Raw genomic sequence first — 24,731 nt, 5'->3', positions numbered from 1 at the left:
TTTTAAGAATCAGTAATTTGTATACTTTTTATTGCTGAGTAGTAATCCACTTTATGGATATACTACAACTTATTATCTGTTGACCTGTTGAAGATACGGGCTGTTTCCAGTTTTTGGTGATTGTGAATAGAGCTGCTGTAACCATTCATGTATAGATTTTTCTGTGAACAGAAGTTTTCAGTTTTCTAGGACGAATATGTAGGACTGGGATCACTGGGTCATAGCATATAGTATGTGTGTGTTTAACTTTTTAAGAAACTGTCACTTTTCCAGTGTGGCTCCTGTCATTTGTTTTTCAAAATAATTTCTTAATCCCTGAATCGTTCACAATTTCAGTCTTGGTCCCCCTGCCTTTGGTGCTCTGCCACTCTGCATTCCTAACAGATGCTTGAGATCTAAGTATATTTGTCTCTCCCTTAAAAGCATAGGCATCTCTAAGGCAGATTTGTATCTGGCTCACCTTTGTGTACTTCTGCCACTGGAAGTTCCACACCTTCCAGGGTGGCGTGGGTGAATGAGTGTATATGTGAGTGAGCTGGTGCACAGATAGTCCACAGCCACATTTTCCTGCATGATCTTGGGCAAGTTTAGTAATTTAGTAATTCAGCTTCTCCATTTGCAAAAGAGATTAATAACATCCATTATACGGTTGTTGTAAAGATTAAATGGATAAAAAGTTTGAAACTCTAAACATCTGTCTGAAATACAATAAGCAGTCAGTATATTTCAGCTATTGTTATTAGTTAAATTACCCTACGTGGTGTAAAAGTGATAGAGGGTGAAAACGTGTCACTCTTACCTTTCAGCTCCGAAGGTTGGGTAAGGCACGCTGACAGTGATCTGCCCCGAGGGGTGGTCCTCAAGAAGTCCGGAATTCTCCTGCAATGTTTATAAAAGTGAAAGGGAGTGTTTCTTTGTGTCGATGTCACAGTAGCATGGCTGTGGGGCTGACTGAAATGCGCTATTGAAATGGATCTCTGCAGGACCGAAAGCAGTGGTTTGAAGATTGTGCTTATTTCAATAGTTGAGTTTCTTTTAATGGCATTTATTTCACAAATTATCTTGCTTTCTTTCTTCTAGTTCTGGGATTACCGCCAGCCTCGGAAATACCTCAATATTCTCCCTTGCCAGGTGCCTGTCTGGAAGGCCAGATACACTGTGAGTGCGACACCTATCTGGTGCTGGGAAACTTCCATCTTGGTGTTCCAGACACAAGGGGCCAAGGGCCATTTCTTATTTTCTTTGTGAGGCAATGTTTTCTTTCTGTCTATCTTGATTTGGGGGGGAACGTGGTGGTCATGATGGCATAAAAGGTGTTACCTGTTTAATAATTTGCCCTTGGAATGTTGGGTAAGAATCTGTCCTAGAATTGCTAACCATAGCTGGACTAGAAAGCTAGGCAGTGTGAAGGTGGTCACTGATGGCAGGGGAAGAGGGTGAGATGGAGGCAGAGCGTTGAGAAGCTTGTGGTCAGTGGATTGTGGTGGGAAGAACTCTGGCTTTAGATTCAGAAGACCTGGGTTTGAGGCCCAGCAATGCCATTTAGTCTCCCACACGCCCCCCCCCCCCCGCCCCAAGCTTTGTTGAGATACAGTTGACATAAAATATTGTATAAGTTTAAGGTATACAGTGTATTGACTTGGCATACTTACACACTACGAAATGATTACCAACATAGCATTAGGTAACACTTCCATCGCCTCACATAATTACCATTTTTTTGGGTCATGAGAACATTTCAGATCTTAGCAACTTTCGAGTATGTAATACAGTGTTATTAGCTATAGTCACCATGTGGTGCATTAGATCCCCAGAACTTATTCATCTTATAGCTGGAAGTTTGAACTCTGACTAACGTCTCCTTATTTCCCTCACTCCTCAACCCCTGGTAACTGCCATTCTACTCTGTTTCTAAGAGTTCAGCTTTTTTAGATTTTTACATATAAGTGATATCATACAGTATTTGTCTTTCTCTGACTTATTTCACTTAGCATAATGCTCTCAAGGCTTATCCATGTTGTGGTAAATGGTAGGATTTCCTTCTTTCTCATAGCTGAAATATTCCATTGGTGTGTGTGTGCCAGTGTCACATTTTCTTTAATGTATTCATCTGTTGATGGGCAATTAGGTTGTTTCCCTACCTTGGCTATTGTGAATGATGCTGCAGTGAGACATTTAATATCTGTGTGGCTGTGAGCAAGCCACCTGATGTTCTTGAGCAGCGATTTTTTTCCTCTGTAGACTATGAATAATAATTTTTACTATGCCTTTTTTCTTCTTTTTTTATTGTGATAAAATTCACCATTTTAAAGTGTTTAATTCGGTGGCATTTAGTACACGCACAATATGCCTTCCTTTTGAAAAACTGTATATAAAAATGCTTTATAAAGCATAAAATGCTATGAATATAAGGGGCAGGCTACTATCAACCTTTCAACAATTTTTCCATTGGCACATTGATAGCTGCTGATCAGAGGTAATATATTTCTTCTAGTGTCAATTTGAAAGGGAGCATAGGGATGAATAAAGCTACCTTTATACATTAAGCTGTCACCCTGGGGCATGATGGAGCGAGCATAGAGGATAATTTGGGTAATAAGTGGCTTTTGCATCTGGGAACACATGTCAAGGAATCATACGTTCTTATGAATTGAAATACTTCTCTGGATTAATATGTTTGCTTAAAAAAATGAACAGAGAAGTCCAGGAGTGCTGCCAGGAGAAGAGATAGAGATAAATGTGCTTTTAGGTGACGATGATGTATTCCTTAAAAACAGTCTAATTATCAATCTAATGGGCCCCTTAGCTACTTAGCAGATTGAGTGTTGATAAGTAAAACCTGACTGAAGGTTTTCCTTTGAATAGCTGTAGTATTGGGGACAATGGGAAGGTTGGGCTTCATGCGAGTGGTATGCCCCTGGTGCATTTCCACATGGCAGGAATTATGCTTGCTGCTCTGGGCTTTTGCCCAGAGTACCTTGCATGCTCACTCTGGGAACGCACTCAGTAACTCTTAGAGGGAGCTCAGGGAGAGTAGCTAGGATGTGAAACAGTGCGTTCCAGGGTGCAGCCGTCAGAGCCATTTGCTTGTTTTAGAATAGTTTAAAAGTTCCTCTCCAAGTATTTGGCTTAGCTTTATTTTTCACTTGCTCTGATCCCTTCCAAAAGCAAAGAAAAAGTAAAAGAAAACCAAAAGAAAAGTAGATGTGATTGTCAACTTAAGGTATTTGGAAAAATTTTACCCACATGGGTTGTGATTTGTTTTAGTTAGGAAAGAATTCCAAGTTTGGTTAACTGACAACTCAGCGAAATCTCCCTGGGATGATGACCTGCTTTTCCTTTTCTTGCTGTAGCCTTTCAGCAATGGATTAGTGACTGTGATGGTTCCCCAGCTTCGGAGGGAGAACAGTCTTCTCTTGTGGAATGTCTTTGACTTAAACACCCCCGTCCATACCTTTGTGGGCCACGATGATGTGGTGCTGGAGTTCCAGTGGAGGAAACAGAAGGAAGGTGAGTGAGAGAGAAGGCCGCTGCCCCATTGCCTTCTGAGCCCTGTTCAGCAGCAGCTCCGGTCAGGTTTGGCTGTGAGGAGGGCGCACCGTACAGGGCTGGGCTTGAAGAACCAGAGCGTCAGGGGCACCAGCACCTCTCATCGTAGATGGCTGTGCAGGCTGCGGTTCTTCTTCCAGGTTCCCTCCTCTTATGTTCAGTGTAGTCTCTCTCCTGTGTGAAAGAGATCTGTAAGAAATTGATAGACTTGCTGTTGCATCGTTTATAGGGCTGAAAATCTTTGGGGTCACTACCCTGAGAAGCCCCCGGCAGTTGCCCTTGCCCACTCTGTTGATGAGGGAGACCCTAGGTCATCATTAGTACTGCCTACCACAGACTCCCATTTCTCGTCACAAACACATACCTCCCATCGCATTGAAGATAGGTTTGGCCAAATGAGTTGGTTTGATCATGAGACATGAACAGAAATGTTGCAGTTTCTTCTGGGTTGAAGTATTAACAGCTAGTGTGCAATTACACGCTCTTATTGCCTCTGCCACAGGAACTGGTGAAACTCCAGATGGAGCTGCTGTGGTCAGGAGTGAGTGTGAGGTGGAGATATAGAGCGAGCAGGAAACGCTTGCTTTAAGCTACTGAGATGTGGGGTTGTTTGTTATCGCTGCTTAATTAGCCAGCCCTCACTATTGTGGGGTCAGAATTACTGGGGTCCCACTATTGTGGGAGTCAGGAAGCCCTCGACCTCAGTTTCTCCACCAACCCTCCATGCAAATTCAATTGCCACCTCTCTTTTCTTGAGATCTTATTGCCATGCTCTCTAAATGTTTTACTGAATAGAAATATATTTCTTGGTCTTTTCATATCATAGAAGGAAAGTCAGGCAGTGGAATAGCATGTCTTGTCTAGAGCCCAGGAAAGGTCTCTAGATCTGGTAGATCTGGGATTAGAACGGTCATCTTACCCCCGCTTGTTTGTGACCCCCATAAACCTCTTCCAGAATTGTTTTGAAAGGAGTCTTTTGGTCATCCTCGTAATTTTCCTATCTTTATTTCCATAATCGGTCTTGTTTTTAGAAACATGAGGCTGGTTGGTCTTTATCCCATCAGTTTGCATGCATGACTTTGGCTTTCAACTTAATCTCTTGCATTTTGCCATAGTGAAAAGATGATGAGTTTCCCCACAGTCTGGCAGGGAGAGGTTGGCCTATAGTTTTGTATTGAAATAAAAAGTTTTTAGCAACCCATTTTCAGTTATCTATGTGTGGTAGGATGAATTGTGTAAATTGGGACTGTCTAGCCAGTTGTGAAATTTTGAGTACAAGTTACCGGTGTTTTTAAAATTCCTTTTTATTGTGTATTATATCATCTATCTAGAATATTGCATAAAACATGGACAGTTTAACAAATTATTATAAAGTGAAAATCTGTGTAACTACCACCAGGGTCAAGAAAGAGAACACTGCTAGAATCACAGAAGCTTCCTGATCACAATCCCCTCTCTTTCCCCAGAAGTAAACACTATCCTAATGCTTATGATAGATGATAGTGATTTCTGTTTTTATCTTTTTGGTTTTACTGCCCATTTATGCATCCCTCAAAATAGTTTAGGTGTGCTTGTTTTTAATCTTTTATGACTGTAATCATCCTGCATGTATTCTTGTATTTTAATTTTTATTTTTACTGCCATATCTTTGTAGTCAATTTTTATTGGAAGACCTTAAACTTTGATTTTGGTTTTTGCTGTGGTGTAGGAACTCCCAGAGAGGTAGCAAGAAAATAAGGATGTTATAGCCAAAGGAAGAGGATGCTTCATTAGGGGAGTGGCAGTCATTGGTTTCAGGTGTTGCTGAAGAGAAAAGCACTTCATTGTACAAATAGGAAGCCATGTATTTAAGAGAGGTGTTCCGAAAGCAGATTGAGAATGGAAGCCAGATTGTAAGATAGCTAAGCAGAGGCAGCAGGAACTGGTGTTGTGAATGAAGTTGCCTTCAAAAGCAAGGTTGACTGGCAGAGGCTGCTGCCCTCTCTTTATGAAGGCAAGGAGAAGATGCAAGAAGAGGAGTATGTGGGAAAGCAAAGGCCATTTGAAAAGGAGATAGAATAGGGCCAAAGGCACAGCTAAAGCAGTTGGGTTTAGAAAGGAATTAGGCACAACTTTTCTTCAAAGTCAGGGACATGAAAAGAGGCCAGATGGGGAGTCAGAAAATAGTTGACGTGAACATGAGTCTAGATGGTAGAACTCATAACAGGCAGTAGTTCGGGACTGCTTCTGTCTTGTTAGGTGTGTACAGGGATATATTGAAACACTGATTGAAGACAATGATACCGAGAAGGAACTTTTCTCCCTCACCCTATTAGCTTGAACAGATCGTGTTCTCTGTTGTCTCAGTTTCCCCATTTGTAAAACAAGGGAATTGGATGAAATTACTTCTAAATTCTTTGCTCTCTGAAGATTGCCACGAAGGAGATACTTCGCACTACATGATTACCATGAAATGTCCTGATCTTTCATAAAGCTCTTTCATAAAGCACCCCGAACCTTTTCAGAATAATTGCCCTTTCACCGGACCTAATATTTGAAAATATAATTTGGTCAACTCAGAACATTAAAGATTGATTATTCATTTTATAAAGAAATGCATGCATCTCTTTACCAAAAAAAAAATCCTTTTAAACAGTAAGATATCATGATGCATTTAAAACAATTCATTTTACAAAAACTGTATTCATCCACATCTCTTCTAGAGCATGTAAAAGAAGAACGTTTGTGGAGGTGAAAGTTTAATGTGACATTAAACCCCAGCATCACTCTTCCCTTGCTAATTTGCCAGTTATTATTTCACTTCATTTAAGTTTCTGCTCAAAAGTGACTTCCTCAGGGAGTCCTATCTAAAAATAGCTCTGCCATCAGTCTCTGTCCTCTTATCCTGTGTTATTTATTTTTTATAACACTATCACTACTGGATATTTTATTATGTATTTGTTTGTTTGTCTGTTTCCACTACTGGAAGGTGAGATCTATAAAGACAGAGATTGTTTTGTTCATGTTGTGGTTCTAGTGCCTAGGAGAATACCTGGCATATAGGAGGTGTTTGATAAATATTTGTTGAATGGATGGATGGATGGATGAAAGAATGAATGAGTCTCATTCCATTGCAACCTGTAGCAAAATTGATTTTTTATTCAATCAATTTTATTTTTTATTTTTTATTTTTTAATCCAAAGACATTTCCAGGATATTTTATTTACTTGGTGATTTCTAGGGTCCAAGGACTACCAGCTGGTTACATGGTCACGGGATCAGACCTTGAGAATGTGGCGGGTGGATTCCCAGATGCAGAGGGTATGTATTCATTGCTATTGTGGAGGAATGTAACTGGATATATTGTAAAGTTTAAAAAAATACAAGATCTAGTATTTATGGAAGTTAGAGGATACGTCACAGAGGCGTTTAATACATACATATACTTGCTGGTTGGCCAAGTGCCTCATGTGTGCCACACTGGGCTGTGGGGTCTTCAAGAGCCAGCTTCGGGATTCAGCACTTTAAGGCTGAAAACCTCTGAAGGTCTCTGTTTCTCTTGTCCTGGTGTAAGAGGGTGTGGGTGGCATACCGAATAAATAGCCTGTGGTCTTCATTTCTTTCTTTTCTTCTAAATGGGCCGGGAAGCTTATCCTTGAACTCTGCAATGTTCCGAGTCCTCTACGGCCATAAATAACACCTGTTCTATAAAACCTCTTCCAGGTTTTGCCCCATAAATGATATGTTTCTTATATGAACCACAACGGTACCTGGTATGAACTGCTTTGTGGCCCTTGCTTTGTTCTGCCTCATCACGGGGTTCTGTCTTCTCATTTGGTGGCTGCATTTCTTGAAGGCGGGAACCAAATCTACTTGTATTGCCTCCCCCACTGCACTCTGTATGGAGTGGATAGAAAACCCTGGGTAAAATTTACAGCACTGCTTAGTATGAAGTCACTCTTGAGTATTTTGGTCAATTATCATCACCTTACTGCCTTTCAAATCTGTTTTCTCCAAAAAGTACCACTTGCTCCAAATGCTTTGTAGATTATGATATTTTTGGTTTGGGGTTATGCGAAGAACTCGATCAGGGCTTGGAATTTAAAATAATGTTTTCTGAGGTTTGCATAAACAAGAACAGGATGAAAAATTCAGGGTGGAATAATAGAGTCTATTCTCCTGAGTATTTACCTAGGGAGAGTTGCTGATGGATAAAGCCTATCTTGATTGTATCAGTTTTTGGCCAACATCTCTGTCCTTTGCGATTCCCATTTTTAAGTTAGAACTCTTAATCAAACATGATGATCATTTCCAGACTTGTCTAGACCTAGATCTTCTACCCTTTGTTACAGCTTTGTGCAAATGACATACTAGATGGTGTTGATGAGTTCATCGAGAGCATTTCTCTTCTGCCCGAACCAGAGAAGATCCTTCACACTCAAGACACAGATCACCAGCACAACTCAAGCCATGGGGAGGAAGAAGGTAATTGGTCAACTGATGTTTTAGGTGGGGTGCCCCTCTACGCATTTTAGAGTTGTAGAGGATGGAGATACCCCAGAACTACTCTCTGGCTCAATTTCAGAATGTTTGCCAACAACTGAACTTCTCTCTCCTGCTAGTCTTAAAGGAAGACCCCCCAAGCAATCTCCTGGAAGAGAAGAAATCAGATCAGCCGGGACTGCCTCAGACTCTGCAGCAGGAGTTCTCCCTGATCAATGTGCAGATCCGGAACGTCAACGTGGAGGTAGGTACTCAGAGTTTAATGCACTGTCTCCCGTGCTTGCGGGTGGCAGGTGGTGGGACAGAGGACTGTGTCAGTTTCGGTTTTCGCTAGCTCATACCTTTGCTGCTCTAATAGGTAAGTCTCTTGGCTTGCTTTTTCATTTCCTAGGTTTTCTAAAGAAACAGTGTTTTACAAACGCAGAATTTTTTTTTCCTTACATACTACTTTCTTATAGTACAAACTAAGGGTTAGACTGATGCTTATGTGTCTTAAAATCTTAGATGCTCTGACACCTCCCGTATGTGCAGATACTTAGATCCTGGAAGGCTTAGTGATTTGGCAGAGAACTTACTGCTAAAGTTAATAGCGGAGCTGAGTTTAGAAGCCAAACTTCCTGATCACCCAGGGCTTTTGGTGCTTTTCTGTATGATCTTCCCTTAAAGTTGGTCATGTCCTTGGTGATTTAGATTCAGAGTAAGAAGGTGACCAAGCTGTTTTGTTCACTTCACACATGGAGAGGTTCACTCTTTTCCTTTGGGGCAGGTATTAAAATTTTTTGCTTCAGAGAATTGAGTCTCTCTCTACAAAGGAGTTTTAAAACTCGATTAGTTTTTCTTTTGCCCAGATTCAGTTAACAGTAGGCATGGAAATGTGCACTTATGTAATTATCTCATTTAACCTTTAAAACAGCTCTGCAATAAGTGCTTTTATCCCTACTTAACAGAGAGGAAATGTAGACACTAAGAGATGGAATGACTTGTCTGAGGTCAGCAGCTATTTGGTGTAAGAGATAATATTTGAATGAAGGTCTCCAGATTTCCCACGTGTGTGCCTCTATTCACTGCACTCCAGGTGTCTTCCCTAGTTGGCAGCATAAGAAAGCAAAAGAGATAAAATCCTTGATTAATTGGTTATCTCTATCAACTCAGTTTATATTTGTCCCCATTGAAAACAGGGTGGCTACCTGGTGATCTAGTTTAAGAAGGAGATACTGATTCCTTTCTCAGGAATGCTTTTTAAAAATTGAGATACAATTCACATACCATAATTTATCCTTTTAAAGTATATAATTTAGTGGTTATTAATATAGTCACAAAATTGTGCAACCATCACCACTCTACTTCCAGAACCTTTTCATATATCCATGACCAGTCACTCCCCAGCCTCTGGAAACCACTAATCTGCTTTTTGTCTCTATGGATTTTTCTAGGATCACTTATTATCTTGTTAGCTATTTAATTCTTTCCTGTTTTATTTTCTGGTCTCAAAATAAATATGACAATTTTCAGCCTACCTCACAGCTTTAGGATGAAGCATTTTTAAGTCGAAATATTTAGAATTTTATTATATTGGTGCTAAAATTAAAAACCTAACCTTGAAAATGAGTGGTCCAAATCTTCCAAATTCATTTGTCTTTGGAGATTCTCCCTTCATCTTTGGAGATTCCAGAAACTGAGAGCACTTAGAACCCATTTGTATGTAGAAGTCCTTTGTGGTTTGTCTCTGGAGCAGTTGTCACTTTGTCCTTTGCAGATGGACGCAGCAGACAGGAGCTGCACCGTGTCTGTGCACTGTAGCAGCCATCGGGTCAAGATGCTGGTGAAGTTCCCTGCGCAGTATCCAAACAACGCTGCCCCTTCCTTCCAGTTTATCAACCCCACAACCATCACATCCACGATGAAAGCTAAGCTGCTAAAGGTAGGGATCTGTGTTCAAATTCTCCATGATGTTGTAAGAGGAGAGCTCTGCTCATACACATTGGTGTCTGAGTTGAGTAGTCAAGTTGAATGAAAACTGATGGATACTATTTGGAAGTCATCTGTCCTTATCCACTGCAGTGTTAACACTTCCTATTTATTTTGTGTAGAAAACATTAGAGCAGTGATTCTTGACTTTTTTGGGCCCTGGACCCTCTTTGAAAGTCTAATGGAAACTATAGACCCTTCCCAGAAAAATTGGCACAAATATTGCATATAACTTCAGAAATGTTGCATATGAATAATATGCAGTTTTGTAATTGCATATAATCTGCTCACAGATCTCATTAAAGCTATGCATTAATCCCACCTTAAGAACCCTGCAATACAATTTCATTTATCTGGAAACAATAGGCAAGATACATTATCAAGCTGAAAGATACTTATAGAAAAAAGTACGTAAGGTCATTTAAGAGAATCCATCCAATAAAAAGAGATGGTGCCATCCTAGAGTGAGGCTGCCTGGCTGCACAGGTGAATGTGAAAGGATGGCAGTGCATCAGTGGAGGTGGTACAGCCTGGCATCTGGTCTTTACCCCTACAGGTTCAGAAACTTGATTTGTCAGTTCATGCAGAACTAATCAGCCAGAATCTCGGTGAAAAAGCCCCATGAGCTGGGGATGATATATCTTTTTCAGTGTGAGCAGTATCACATGTGAAGTCATAAAAATGTCTTGATGAAACCGAGTTGGCCTGAATGCTGTTCACTTTTGCCTAGTTTCATGCATACTTGATTCATCTTCTTAGAGTATGATCTGTAACCTAGAAATTTTTCAAGTGTCATAAGGCTCTCTGAAAGGCTAATTACTCAGATTTTTGTGGTAGTTGATGTTTTGTACTAGGAATTTGAATATTTCATTGTCTCATTTTGACATTAAAAAAAAGATTTTTCTGTTGGTATAAAAATGATAGGACTAGGAAGTGTTTTTAAAGGTCCAATTCAGTGCTGTCCAATAGAAATATAATGCAGGCCACATGAATTAAAAAATTTCTAGTAGTCAAAACACTAAAAAAACTTAAAAGTAGCAGGTAAATTAATTTCAGTAATAGTTTTATTTTATCCAGTATATCCAAAGCATTATAGCAACATGTAATCAATATGAAAATTAAAATTATTGAGATAGTTTACATTCTTTCTTTTTTTTTGTACTAAGTCTTTAACATTCATCTTGAATTTTACACTTACAGCACATCTCAATTCAGACCAGCCACACTTCACATGTTCAATGTCCCCATGTGGGTAATGACTTCAATATTGGATAGTGCAGATCCAATTTACATGTCTATCTTCAGTATGTGTATGTCACATTATATATGCAGCATGTGCCTTAAAATGATGGGATTTCTATACTTTTCACTAAAGTGAAATCTGTTCCCCTTGGCTTGAATTGCTCACTTAGAGCAATTTTCAGTTCAGCCCAGCATGTATTACTTCTAACGTACTGACATTTCTCATGGAGAGGAGTAGAATAAGGAGTGAGGAAAGGAATAGAATTCACTATAAATAAACAATAGTAGTCGTTCCATTACTAGAAATGTGCTCTCTCAAAACCAGCGTGTATGCTTACCCTGGCTTTCTAAGAAAAGGGCATCTGAAAGTGAGCTCAGAAACGAATTTTCTCTTTGAGCCTCTAGAGAAGGTAGAAAGTAGGATGGGTTTTGGAAGCCTCAGGCACTGCCATGCTCCAGTCTCCCTGCATCTTCTCTGCTTCCAAATATAAGTGAATCAGGAGAAAGAATGTTGCTGTTCCTGACTGTGTTTTGTACCTTTTCCAGATCCTGAAAGACACTTCCCTGCAAAAAGTGAAACGCAACCAGAGTTGTCTGGAGCCCTGCCTGCGCCAGCTTGTTTCCTGCCTTGAGTCTTTTGTGGTGAGAGTCTTGTACCAACCTATGCTTTGGTGTTTTGTTTCATTTCTTCCTCCCTAAACTCCTGGGTGCCCTGATTTTGTAATAATGTATCTTTATTTTGTGACTCCACTTTAAGACAAGTTGTGGGTTTCTGTCTGTTGATTTTTACATTTTAGAACCAAGAAGACAGCGCTTCCAGCAACCCCTTTGCACTCCCGAACTCTGTCACACCACCTTTACCTACGTTTGCCCGGGTAACCACTGCCTATGGATCCTACCAGGATGCCAATATTCCTTTTCCTAGGACCTCGGGGGCCAGGTTCTGTGGAGCAGGTTGGTCTCTTTTTGGTTTTATGATTCTAGATTTTGAGAGAGATCAGCTAAGGATGTCATATAGTCTATATAGTAATTCCTATCAGGCGAGTTTTCTTTTTTATTTCCTAAGACTCAGAAGACTTCTGTAGTAGTGTTTATATTGTCTGATGCTGAATTGGTGTCTGTGGACATATTCTGAGAATGTTCACCAGAATAACAGTCTTGATGAGCATATTTGAGTCTTACTTAGAGCCCTGATTCTCAACAGGGGACAGGTCCTCTAACCAGGAAATATAAAGTACCTGTGAAGACTTTTTCCAAACCACATATATCTTGTCTCTCCTGGATCCTGGAGATTCTGACCTTTGTCCTTGTTAAGTATGGCTGTAGTCATGAGCCTTTGCACCTCATGAGAAGGTGTTGTGTCCTTCAGGTATATTGAGATAGACAAAAGATTGACCAATGCTGCCTTAGGGTTTCCCACGTCCAGCTTATTGACCTTGTTGTACACATGTGATGTCTTCTTTGTCAGGGTATCTGGTGTATTTCACAAGGCCTATGACGATGCATCGAGCAGTATCTCCTACAGAACCTACTCCGAGGTGAGTCTGGGAGATGGCAGGTGTAATGTAAAGTGGTTTTTGTTTTCGTAATTGATAAACTTTATCGTTTAGAGCAACTTTAGGTTCAGGGCAAAATTAAGTGGATAGTGCAGAGTTCTCATATTGCCCAATCCTCATATATGTACAACCTCTCCCAAATTACTGGTTTTTTAAACTTAAATAAATATTATAAGTTATATACTCTAGACTTCTGGTTCTGCAATGTGGAACCGAGATGACTTGGAAACCCTCTTGCTACAAACACATGGATATCTTGGTGTAATGTAATCAGCATACTTAGGAGCAAATAACTGAGCTCACAAGAAAGAAAGGAGATTGAACCAAGTGCATGAGCAGGCGCTACTGCTCTCGTGGGACTTGGCCAGTCTCTGCAGTAACGCAGGCAGATGAGACTTTGGCTCTATAAGAATTGAGAATTAACTGCTAGCGACCCCCTACGTTACACTGGGTTCCTTATTTGAAAAGGTTGGACTAGAAAACAATCATCTACTCACAAAGGGAAACAAGAATATCTGGATTTGGGGAATATCTGGATCAGAGGGAAAAATGTTCCTATTTGAACATTTTTTTATGCTAACAGTATTTTATTGAAGTATACAAATGTATACTTTTTTTTCCCCCCGCCTCCCCCCCACCCCCAACTCCCGTTCAAGCCGTTGTTTCTCGGTCTAGTTGTGTAGGACACAGCTCTCTGGCCCATGCTGGTATTAAAGCCTTGTGCTCCCCGCTCCCTGCGGCTGAGGAAGTCAGTCGCCAGTTGTTGGTCGGCCGCTCCTGGCAGCTCATGGCAGCACACGGTAGCCCACGGTAGCTCACACTGGTTGCCGGCCACTCACGCTGGCTGCTGGCCACTCACAGTGGCCCACGGCAGCACACAGCGGCCCACGGCAGCACACAGCAGCCCAAGGGAGCTTCTGCTGAGCTTCAGCTGCTCACGGCAGCCCAGCTCCAGGGAGAGCTGTTGTTCAGAATCTTAGCTGTAGAGTGCACAGCTCACTGGGATTCCATGTGGGAATCGAACCGGCGTCTTTGCCATTAGGAGCACGGCGCTCCAAACACCTGAGCCATCTGGCCGGCCCGAAATGTATACCTTGATGGTCAGCACCCAAGTCAAGATACAGAGCATTGCCCTCATCCCAAAAGTTCCCTGGTCTCTTTACCCATAGGAAACTGCTCCTCTGACTTCCATCATTGTAGTTTAGTTTTGCCTGTGTTTGAATTTCATCTAAATAGAATCATGCAGCATGTAGTGTTTTATGTCTGGTTTATTTTATTTTGCTCAACTTAATGTTTTTGAAATTGATCCACATTGTTGCATGTATCAATAGTTCCATTGTATGAAAATAATACAGTTTATTCATACTCCTATTGATGGACATTTGGATAATTTCCAGTTTGGGGCTATTATGTGTAGATCTACACATATGAGTCTTTTTATGGACATGGATATTAATTTCTCTACCTAAGGAGTCGAATCTCTGGGTCATAGGATAGCTGTATATTTGTTTAATTTTATTAGAATTGCCAAAACATCTCCCCCCCCAGTGGTTGTGTCATTTTACACTCTTTACAAGCAGTGTTTCAGAGTTCTGGTTGCTCCATATCCTCTCCAAAGCTTGATGTTTTTCAAGCTTTTCAATGTTAGCCGTTGTGGTGGGTGTGCAGTGTTATCTCATTGCGGCTTTAATTTTCACTCCCATGGTGATGACTTATGAGGTTGAGCCACTTTTGTGTGCTAATTGACCATTTGGGTATCTTTTTTTTGTGATGTGCCTGTTCACGTATTTTGTCCATTTTATTTTATTTTATTTTTTGGACTATGTTTCTTATTCTTTATTTGTGGTAGTTCTTTATTCTGATTGCAATCCTTTGCGAGATGTATGTGTTGATTGGCTTCTAATCTGTGGCTTTTCTTTCTCCTTCCTTAATAAATGTTTGATAAAGAGCAGTTTTTAATTTATTTTGATACAGTCCAGTTTACCACTTTTAAAATTTTGTGGTTAGTGCTTTCTTTGCCTACCCCGAGGTCATGAAAATATTCTTTAGAGTTTAATTTTTTCTGTAGACATATATAGTTGTTCCAGCATCATTTATGGAAAAGGTTTTCCTTTTCATATTAAATTTGCATCGATAACTTTGTTGAAAATCAATTGAGTATATGTTTGTGGATGTCTATTTTTTTCCTTTGATCTCTTGGTCTCTCCTTATGCCAGCACCACACACAGCAGCCCGTGGCAGCTCACGGCAGCCCAGCTCCAGGGAAAGCTGTTGTAGGGGGCGCAGCTCACTGGCCCATGTGGGAATCAAACCGGCATCCTTGGCGTTAGGAGCACGGTGCTTAAAACACCTGAACCACCGGAAGTTTATTATTCTTATTCAGGATTGTGTTGGCTATTTTAGGTCCTTTGCATTTCTGTAAAAATATGAAATCAGCTTATTGGTTTTTACTATAAAGCTCATATTTGGATTGGAATTGTGTTGACTCTGTAGATCAATTTGGAGAAAATGGATATCTTAACAATATGGAATTTTCCAATCTACTAACATGGTGTACTTCTGTTTGGGTCTTTTTCAATTTCTCTCACCAATATTTTGTATTTTCAACATACATTTTTTTTGTTGTTTGTTCCTAAGTACTTGAGGTATTTGATGCTAGTATAAATGAAATTTTTTAAATGTTTATTTTCCAAATGTCTGTTTCTAATATATAGAAATACAGTAGATTTTTATAGATTGACGTATCTAAATTCACTTATTAGTTTTAGTAATTTGTAGATTCCTTTGAATTTTCCATGTATATAATCACAGAAACATTCTCTGCTTCAGCAGATAAAGCATTTTTCAGTTCTAAAAGTTCCATTTGTTCTTTTCCATTCCCCTTCCCCCCGCACCCCCTATTTTATCCATCTTTTCCTTTTGGTTTCATCAAGTGCCAAGAACAGCACTACTTAGAAATGTGGAACGATTGAAGCCAGTGGGTAATTCTGCATTTTCAACCACAGATCACTCTCAGCTTTGTCTGCTTATCATACTGGCTTGATTGCGCCCATGAAGATCCGCACAGAGGCCCCTGGGAACCTTCGTTTATACAGTGGGAGCCCCACTCGCAGTGAGAAAGAGCAGGTCTCCATCAGCTCCTTCTACTACAAGGAGCGGGTAAGCAGCAGAGCCACTGTCTTTGATTCTCCTCCCTTCCCTGGATTCTTGTTCTTTATCTCCCTGCCTGCCACACACAGCTGCTAAATTAGTAATCCCCTAGTCTTTCACTTTCATAATTAGTTTGTTAAAGAAAGACCATTGCTTTGTGCCTTTCTATTGGTTTTTACTACTGTAGATTGTATGCGGTTGGGGGCATGGATAGTTCTTATAATCTGTAGTCTTCTCTCCCCATTTAACCCTATCCTTGTAATCCCCAGTCAGTAAGCTGATTCCCATTCTTTCAGGTAGAATAATTTACCTTCAGGTTTTCCTTGGTATTCTGATGTTTGTCAATAAATTAAAGGGTGTTTATGAAGGCTTAGGATCTTGATTTATTTGGAACTTCGTAGTTCTGAGACATTTTCAAGTTGATCTCTAAAACGTTTTATACTTTTCTAAGTCTACACTGAAGTATCCATTTGAATGGACCAGTTTACATAAAAATCACCTGAACCAGTCCTTATGTTCCTGGATTCTTAAGGAACTCATCATCCCTAAAGTAGCTATTAAGCTGTCAGAAGCCTTTGGTGACGACAATGTAGAGAACGTTGGCAGAGTGTAGGAAGGATTCTGAGAATTCTTTCTTGTCAGATTGAGAGTCTGGCTTAAACCAGCTTTTAACTGACAGCATGTTTTAAATAGAGCTACCACTGAGCTACTCACAAACTCAGTCCTTAGGGATTCTTTGTTGTCCCCCACTAATTGAGAAATTATGATTGACTATAATTAAAATTTTTAAATTAAATTATTTTAAATAACTAATTATAGCAAGTGTTAAGGAGTCTTCCACTTATTGCAGTATAGTATCTAACCTTATTAGTTCACACTAATAGTTGGCCATCTCTTACTTTGTCTGATCTTAGGGTTGCATGACTGAAAGGAGTGGCAGGAACTGATGCGTGCGTGAGACAGGACCAGTCTTGGGAAAAACCATTTGGTCCAATAGGGAAAATGATTTTTAGTCCTTTCTTCATATCTCTGATGGAATTCTCCCACCCCATGCCCCGGCTACCTGCTGTCACAGACCTTCGTGGAACACTTATATCTTCCCGGGTCTTTTGCATTAAAAAATTCTTTTTCTGCAAGGTAGCAGGTAACTGATAAGATAATTTGATAAACTCGTTGGAACTAAGGCATTTTCTAATTGACGTACTAGCCAAACAGACTTATGGTTGGATAAATGTGGGAATTTTCTTTAGCTCCAGAGTCAGGTTGAGGAGATCTTTTAGTCAAAGAAACAGTTCTGAATTCCCTTCAAATCATGTCATGTGCTACTCATGCTTGTATTTGGATTGGGCAAAATACATGGACCGGCACTTTTGACTCTGTGACAGTGTGTAAAGACCATGTTGAGTCAAAGTAATTCTTGTTCCAAGGTGGGAACTCTCCTAATGCAGAAGCATTTGTGAAGCCGACATTCGTGTGTTTGGTGTCTGGGCTCTTTTACTACAAACACCATAATCATAAAGAGGGATCAAAGGAAAAATTGGGATATTTCAGTTTGGGATGGTTCCCATTGTGCTGCTTCTCCTCAGAGAATGCTCTATATTAGGTACTCCACCAGGATGACATAGTAAGTGGTCTTTAAGTTTTATTCCAGATAATGATCAAGCAAAATGGAAGGAGATACTTTTATTATAATTGTATATGAAACTTCTGTGTTGCTGTATACATATGTACAGGAAAGTTCACAAATCACAAGATGGGTATAATTCAGTGAATTAACAATCATATTGGCCAAGAAATGGAACATTACAAGAACCTTAGAAATCCTGGGGAAGGGAGGTACATTTCAGTGAATGACATATAGTAATTTAGGTTAAATCTTATGAAATTGGTGATATTTGAACATTTTAGACCTTAAAGAAAAGTTTCATGTGGTTCAACCTAAGAAGCAGTTAAAATGAGTAAGTCAGTTTTTTTGTGATGAATCTGAAATAAATTTATTTCTCATTGAAGCTTGTTCATGTCCATTCCATTTACATGAGGGAAAAGGGGAGGATTCAAGAAATGACATATGGCCACGATATTGGATATAGGCCAATATCTTCATGGAGGGCAATATGGTTTTGTCCCTCGAGGAGTATTTTCTGATCCTCGTGTCTAGTTTCACATGTCAAGTAATATCACTTTCATTACTTTTGTTCTGGAAATGATTCCAGTTTACTAAATTTCTCTGTGCTAAGTCTTCATTTTCAGCCCAGATTTTTCTCCTGTGTATTTCTGTTCTCTTTTAGATTTCTACCCCTGGGATCTTTAAATGAGTAAGAATAAAGGAAGAGACTATAACTGCATTAAAGTATAGCAATGATGGAATTATAGCATATTTTGGAGATTACAAAAAAATGTTTTATAGAGCCATTGGGGATTACTGTTTGTTTCTCTTGTTTTTGTGTGTTTTTAACCTGCCCTACTTACGTCACGTTATATGAAGCCAAATGTTCTTGAGATGGAATTCCAAGGTTTGCTTCTATAAATTAAAAAAAAAAGAGTGACACACCTAAAAAACCATCAAATTTCATAGGAAGTTAGGAAGCACACAGAGACGCTAGTATTCATTTGGTAACCGGACCAACTGTTAACAGTTGATGAAATATTGCTTATTCCAAGGGTAAATTGGAAGATCCAGAACTTCTGAGAAACATTAGACATTATCCTATGAACATTTAAACAATTTTGCAACCTCCCACATTTGCTTTAGTTCATATAAGTAAAATAGCTCTAATGTAAATACCTGGAGTGGTCTTGAAATTACTACTAGAAGAATTTCTTATTTCTACAGTCTGTTTATGCTCCCAGCTTTACACTGATATTTATGTTGTTAGAGTGCACGCAAGAGTATAGGTCCTTCAGCCTTAGCTCCTGCTTCCCCACATTTCTCGGGGGCTCTCGCTTCCCCATGGCATCGCTCTTAAAATAGTCCTGTAGTCCCAAGGTCAAGACTTTCGGTTTCCCCAATCTCCCTCCAGCCACACACCAAAAAAATGAGGTATTGAGTCTATTGAAGAACTTCTTCCTTTTTAGGAATGAGAATCTTCTCGCACATATGTGTGCTCCTGAAGGGGAAAGCAGAGTCTTTCACCTGTTTCTGCACTTGTGCTGTGATCTTAATGCTTGATAGAGAACCACAGACCTTGATCATAGTTCCTTGGTCAGAGCGATGTGGACATTAGCCTCCTTATATCTTGAAATGGGTTTTGGGCTGAAGAGCAATGACATTGAAGCGGGGTTTGGAATGTGATGGGTTGGACGGGAGGTGAGGGAATGCACATACTGCTGTGCTTAGGTTCAGATTTTTTGGTCATTTCAATCCCGATTTTGCAGTATTCTGTGGTACCTTTTAGTCCATCAGATGTGTGGGAAGCTTTCATTTTATTCTATATTTTTCCCTTTTAATTTTCTTGGTGTTTTTCTTCCCTTCTCCTGGGTGTAACGTTTTCATACACAGATGTCTCCTCGCTCTGCCCGGCGACGTTGGTCCATACAAGCAATTAACGACTTCCCGGTACTGTGCGCTGTGCAAATGCTCTCCTTGACTAATCCTGTCTCTGCCAAAAGGCCCAAGAATAAAATGCCACCTGCCTGGCTTTGAGGAACCTGAAATGACAGGCTGGCTGGGTTTTAGGACCAGCAACAATAAATTTTCACTCTTGGGAGTCAGGCACCAAGGACCACCTCTTGTTCCATCCCAGTTTCAAATGGGCGAACAATGATACTGTTAAGGATTGTGAATGGACTTTTTTGAAAAAGAACTGGATTCTTGGAAAGAACCCTGGTTGTAAGCCTTTAGTTTACCTGATTTCAGTGGGAGTATTTGTATAATTTCATAGTACTTTCAAAAGCCGACCTTTGGTATAGGGGGAAGCAAGAGGAAGATATAAGAGGCTTCCACCATTTTGTCTCCTTTTATAGTCTTGGTCTAATTCAAAGAGGGAAGTACCCACCTGCTTCATTGGCATGACGCATAAGCTAGTTTTTATCCTTTGGGAATTTTCTGGAACCAATGTTTTCCAGAAAAATTTGTATTGACAGTAAATATTTTCTATTGACAGTAAAACCTCCGCTGTAGACACCCTCTCTTCCTTTCCTTTCTTTCTTACTCATTCCTATTGGCCGTCTCCCCTCTTCTGTCTTCCTCTCCCACCCCCTTCATGTTTCAGTAGTGCCACGGCAACCTCAGGCTGTACAAGGTGGCCTTGAGACTTCAGCATAAATTTCATTTGGTGTAAAAACATATTTAGGGGACTAGTTCGATAGCCTTTTCGTATAAAAACCAGTTGAAATCAGGAGCCCTGATCAGCAAGTACCACTGCTGCCAACAACTTGCAGGTGGAGCCACCAGCGTGGCCACCTTTCCTCAAAAAGCCTGTCCCGGCCAACCCAACTGCTGAATATCCACTGATTTTTCCAGCAGTCCCTCTCCCACTGCTACTTAAATAGGAACTCATTTTGACTCCCTGCCGCTCTGCTGATTATGCATTGTTTATGGGGTTGCTGCGAAGCAGTTGGTGGCTTATTCTTGGGCTGTTTTTACATTTAACCCATTTATTGTTGCCTCCGATTGTAGCAGTAACACTGGTGGTACAGTCGCAAGCTGGCTATTGATTGTCATTCAGTGCTGTTTGCACCAATGCCTCCCTCCCTCCCTCTCCCACCCGACTCCTTTTTCCCCTGTCCTCTTTCCTGTAATTCTGCGAACACCTTCTTGGTATGTTCAGAGGAGCATCCGGTGCTCATTATGTGATAACCTGTCTGTCTTGCTTTGTCTCTCTTCCCTCAATCCCTGCTCATGAAATCTGTGGGGAAGGGCATTTTCTCTTGATGGGGCATTGAGAAGACCTAAGAGCAACGCAGAGTCCTTTGCCTCCCAGAGGTACCGATTGTACCACACAGAAAAGTACCCATGTTCCAGCTCATCAGCGTGGGACTGGAGTAATGCAGGAGGTTTGAGGGCATTTGGGCCCTGGTGCCCTCCCCTTACCTTGAGAGATCAGCTACATCTCTGCCTGGTGTGTCATTGTCTTCTGTGTGTTGTCACCTGACAGTTGCACAGATAAGACAGACGCCTAAAATTGCCAGCAAGATACTAAGGGAAAAGGAAGTCTTGGGGAAGTCTTGGAGTATGAACCCTTTTTGTTGCCAAAGCTCTGGAAGAAACACCCTGGGAAACTGTCCATGCTTGTTAGGGAGCAGCACGGATTGGAGACTTAGCACATCTCCATTTAGGCAGCTTAATTTATTTGAATCCCCAGAGTAATTGGCCACTAGACAGTATTGCCGAGTGACTCCTGTAGCCTGAGGGGGAGATAATTCATATTTTAAAACCACTAACCATCAAATTGAAAAAAAACAAACAAACAAAACTGTTTCATGACCCTTTAAAGATTTTTGATACTGTTTTGCCGTTATTCCTTGTTGGATTAAATGAACGAATAGTGCTGTCCCATAATTGCTTTTATAGTTTGATTCTTGGTGGCAGCTATAATTAGGTGACGCTGTGTTGGGGAAGCTTCTCCTATTATAGGCTCAAAGGCAGTTTCATGAGGTCCCATAAAACATAGCCTGTGCGTCATCGTCAGTACAGATCAAACAGAGAAGCACCTAGAGGCCTGGTGTCTCAAGAAGTTGACGAGGAAGTCTCAGGAAATACAGACTGATTTCCATAATTCAGTGAGCATAGTAGCAGAAAGTTGTCCAAGACCACTATCTTTACCTTTTCATCGAGTTCTTATTGATGATTCGCACTGTTGTGTTTCTACCAATCTCTGTAGAAACCCAAGATTGCAACTGGGGGAAGAGTCCTAATACATCTTTTTGGACTCTGAGTCTTCTTTATGAATGTATCTAAACTTAACAAATCCAGAAAGGAGATTAAACAGTGTGAGGTGCAGGCTCGTGAGCCCGGCCAGAAATACGGCATCTGGGTCTGAGCCTGGCGTGTCCCCTGGGAAGCCAGGTAGCCCGGAAGCTACTTGCCTCTGCCGGTCTTCAGCACACTGCTCTGGCTCAGCAGAACAGTCATGATGCTTGGCAGGGAAGTGACTTTAGAAGTGAATAGCTAGCTGTAGATGATGGCGTGTTGGATAGGCCTCCCTAGAATCAGATGTTGATTTCCTTATATGCAGAAATGGATCCGTTTAAAAGTGGACCAAACTATTTACATATCGTAGGAACAGGTGGCATAGTCGGGACTTATTTATTTATTTTCCTTTTTAATCAAAAGTCATGTTCTTAAAAACAGGTTAACGAGTATGGGTTTAGCAGCCTGGCAGGCTTGTGTTCAAATCTCAGCTCTTATGAGTGTGGGCTTGAGTAATGGAGGCAACATCCCCTCTGTCAGAGGAGCTGTGCTGAGCCTCATGCTCGCATGGCGTGAGCAATCCATAGCAGGAGCTAATGTTGATAATAACAGGCAAGCCTTTAAATCCCAAGTCAAACATCTGTATACTTGGACTTGTGTCTAGGACATTTCTCATTTCCCACATGTGGGCTCCTGGGTAGCCATTTGTAGGTAAGACTCTGGGGAAATAAGATAATTGCCTAGGATTATCCATGTCCATTACCCACATCCCTTGGCTCAAGTATCTTTAACATTCTAAAATGATCATTTTTAGAAATAATTCAAGTCTGCTAGGAAAAACAGTTTAAAATGAGCTAGTCTATTTGCAGATGAACCACTTAATACTATATTTTCATTAGGTTTGCTTAAAAAGTCAGGGAATTGTGGTTTTCACTGTGGTCTGAAAGCAGTAGACCCCATCCCCCTCATGAGGCTTCCGTTGATTTCCAGTTTAGTTAAATGAAGCTATAGTGAATTGCTCAATTGTCCAAGTGTTTCTCATTTTCTCTTTGTAATAAGGAGCCAGAGTCACCACTTAGAACAGTGTTTTAGAAGCCTTCCAACCAACCTGAAGACCCAGTTCGACGGATAATATTCCCTTCTTGGTTGAATCTTTTTAGTGTAGACCTTTCTCCCTTCCTCCCTCCCTCCATCCCTCTTTTCCTCCTTCTCTCCCCCTCACTCATGCGTTCTCTCTCTCTCTCTCTCTCTCTCTCCCTCTCTCTCCCTCTCTCCCCCCCCAGTACCCTAAGTCTCATCTGATGACCAATTATGTGGGACCTCTGGGTTTGTCATTTCCTGGGATTTTTAAACTCCTGGAAACCAGGATGAAAATCACAATGAAATGAGTGTATGTATTTATACCCTCCCTATTCTAGTTAAGCACATTGTGCTGTTCCTGTCACTGCTGGATGGATGGAGGCCAAATTACCCTGCACTATGACGTGACAAAACCAGTCAGGTCATAGTGCACGTCGTCTCGTGTTGGTTAACAAGGCCTGGCTCCAGCCCATTCTGACAGATTGTTTGCTCTTTAGCACATTCTCCCCTTACTTGCACCCACGTCAGGATATTTGTGGCTAAAAGGATAGCGTTTTGTGAGTACAGTCGTAATTCTTCTTCAGAAATTGACCAAGAGTTAGCGGAGAATTGAAGGGCTACCCCACAATGATAGGTTAAGGTTCCTCTTGTATTGCAGAATAATGTCTCCTGTATAAATAGTAACTGAACTGCTTCTTAAAATCAAATGGGTTCAGGTCCATATTGATGTTGTAGCATACGTATTTACCAATTATGATAAGCAATTCAGAGACTTCATTTACCTTCTGTGAACTAAGTCTGAGTGTCCTGGATTTCGTAGGTTCCATAACACTTCCTAATCCTATAGGAAGTTACATGCATTGGGCAACCTTGTGGATTAGAAGGGACATCAGTGGTCAGAAACACCTGACATGACTAATTTATGGAAGAGTGATTGTATAAAAATCACTTGCGGAACATGAATTTGTGAATAATCTAAATAATGAACTAATCTAAATTCCGGACGCTTTATATGCATTCCTAAAGATTACGGATTTTAAAATTGCCCTTTTTCAGTTTACATGGTGTGTACTCTCACCTTTCCGGTGTACCCTTGCTGACCTGGTGAGACAGCAGTGCTCACCCTGAGCCACAAGTTGTCACTGCAAAGAGAGAGTGATAGATTACATTCACAGCAAATAAGTGACTGCCTGGGGCCACCTTCAACCAGTACGTGTGGCAAAAAGACCTTGGTTTTTTTGACTTAGAATTGCAGACCCTTTCACTAGCTTCTTTTGCCTCCGTTGTTAATAAATATGTCACTTCCCTCCTGAGTTGAATCACCTTGGTGGCCCCCTTTTTAATTTCTGGCAATGAAGTAAAATAGAATATAACTCCCTTGGCTCGTTGTCATTTTGAAGGTACCAGAGGGGGCTACACTCTAATAATTCTCATTTTTCCAGGACGTCTCTCATTTCCCACATCCAGTAGACTCCTCTGTAACCAGTTGTAGGTAAGGCTCTGGGGAAATAGAATAATTGATCCTGATCTTCCATGTCCATTACCCACAACCCTCTGCTCAAGTCTTTTTGACATTCTAAAATCATCACTTTTAGAAATAATTCAAGTCTGCTAGGAAAAACAGGGTAATTTTCCCTGAGCTGCTAAGTTTTTCTGTCTGCCTACCATAGAGGAAGGTTTGCAGAGCCCACGCTGCTGTGTCTGGATTAAATTCTCAACATATCCTATTAAAACTCTCTGAGAAGGAGAGTTTTAAAAAACACAACTTTGATTAGTTTCAAGCAAGAACTTTGAACCTAGGGCTGAACCCAGCCTTAAAAGTTGCTCTTCTCGCACATTTTTGTGGTCTTTAC

The 24,731-nt window shown here is 40.7% G+C and overlaps 1 protein-coding gene across 4 annotated transcripts in view; it reads left to right on the top strand.

Moving 5' to 3' along the window:
- Positions 1-24,731, top strand: part of WDR59 (WD repeat domain 59) — a 69,677-nt gene that overhangs the window by 29,955 nt on the left and 14,991 nt on the right. For 3 of the 4 annotated variants that reach the window (XM_033129023.1, XM_033129022.1, XM_033129019.1), the window contains 11 exons: positions 1,081-1,158; positions 3,354-3,510; positions 6,770-6,849; positions 7,881-8,013; positions 8,151-8,275; positions 9,788-9,952; positions 11,788-11,883; positions 12,039-12,195; positions 12,710-12,779; positions 15,803-15,956; positions 19,447-19,503. In XM_033129023.1, coding sequence (XP_032984914.1) covers positions 1,081-1,158; positions 3,354-3,510; positions 6,770-6,849; positions 7,881-8,013; positions 8,151-8,275; positions 9,788-9,952; positions 11,788-11,883; positions 12,039-12,195; positions 12,710-12,779; positions 15,803-15,956; positions 19,447-19,503 — 1,272 coding nt within the window. The remainder of the gene's footprint in view (positions 1-1,080; positions 1,159-3,353; positions 3,511-6,769; positions 6,850-7,880; positions 8,014-8,150; positions 8,276-9,787; positions 9,953-11,787; positions 11,884-12,038; positions 12,196-12,709; positions 12,780-15,802; positions 15,957-19,446; positions 19,504-24,731) is intronic. The other variant, XM_033129021.1, reaches the window with a different exon arrangement.

Source organism: Rhinolophus ferrumequinum, chromosome 15 (genome assembly GCF_004115265.2).
Source record: "Rhinolophus ferrumequinum isolate MPI-CBG mRhiFer1 chromosome 15, mRhiFer1_v1.p, whole genome shotgun sequence".
In the NCBI taxonomy this organism is placed as follows: domain Eukaryota; kingdom Metazoa; phylum Chordata; class Mammalia; order Chiroptera; family Rhinolophidae; genus Rhinolophus; species Rhinolophus ferrumequinum.
Note: the sequence above shows the minus strand (reverse complement) of the source record. Positions and strands in the feature narration are given on the sequence as shown.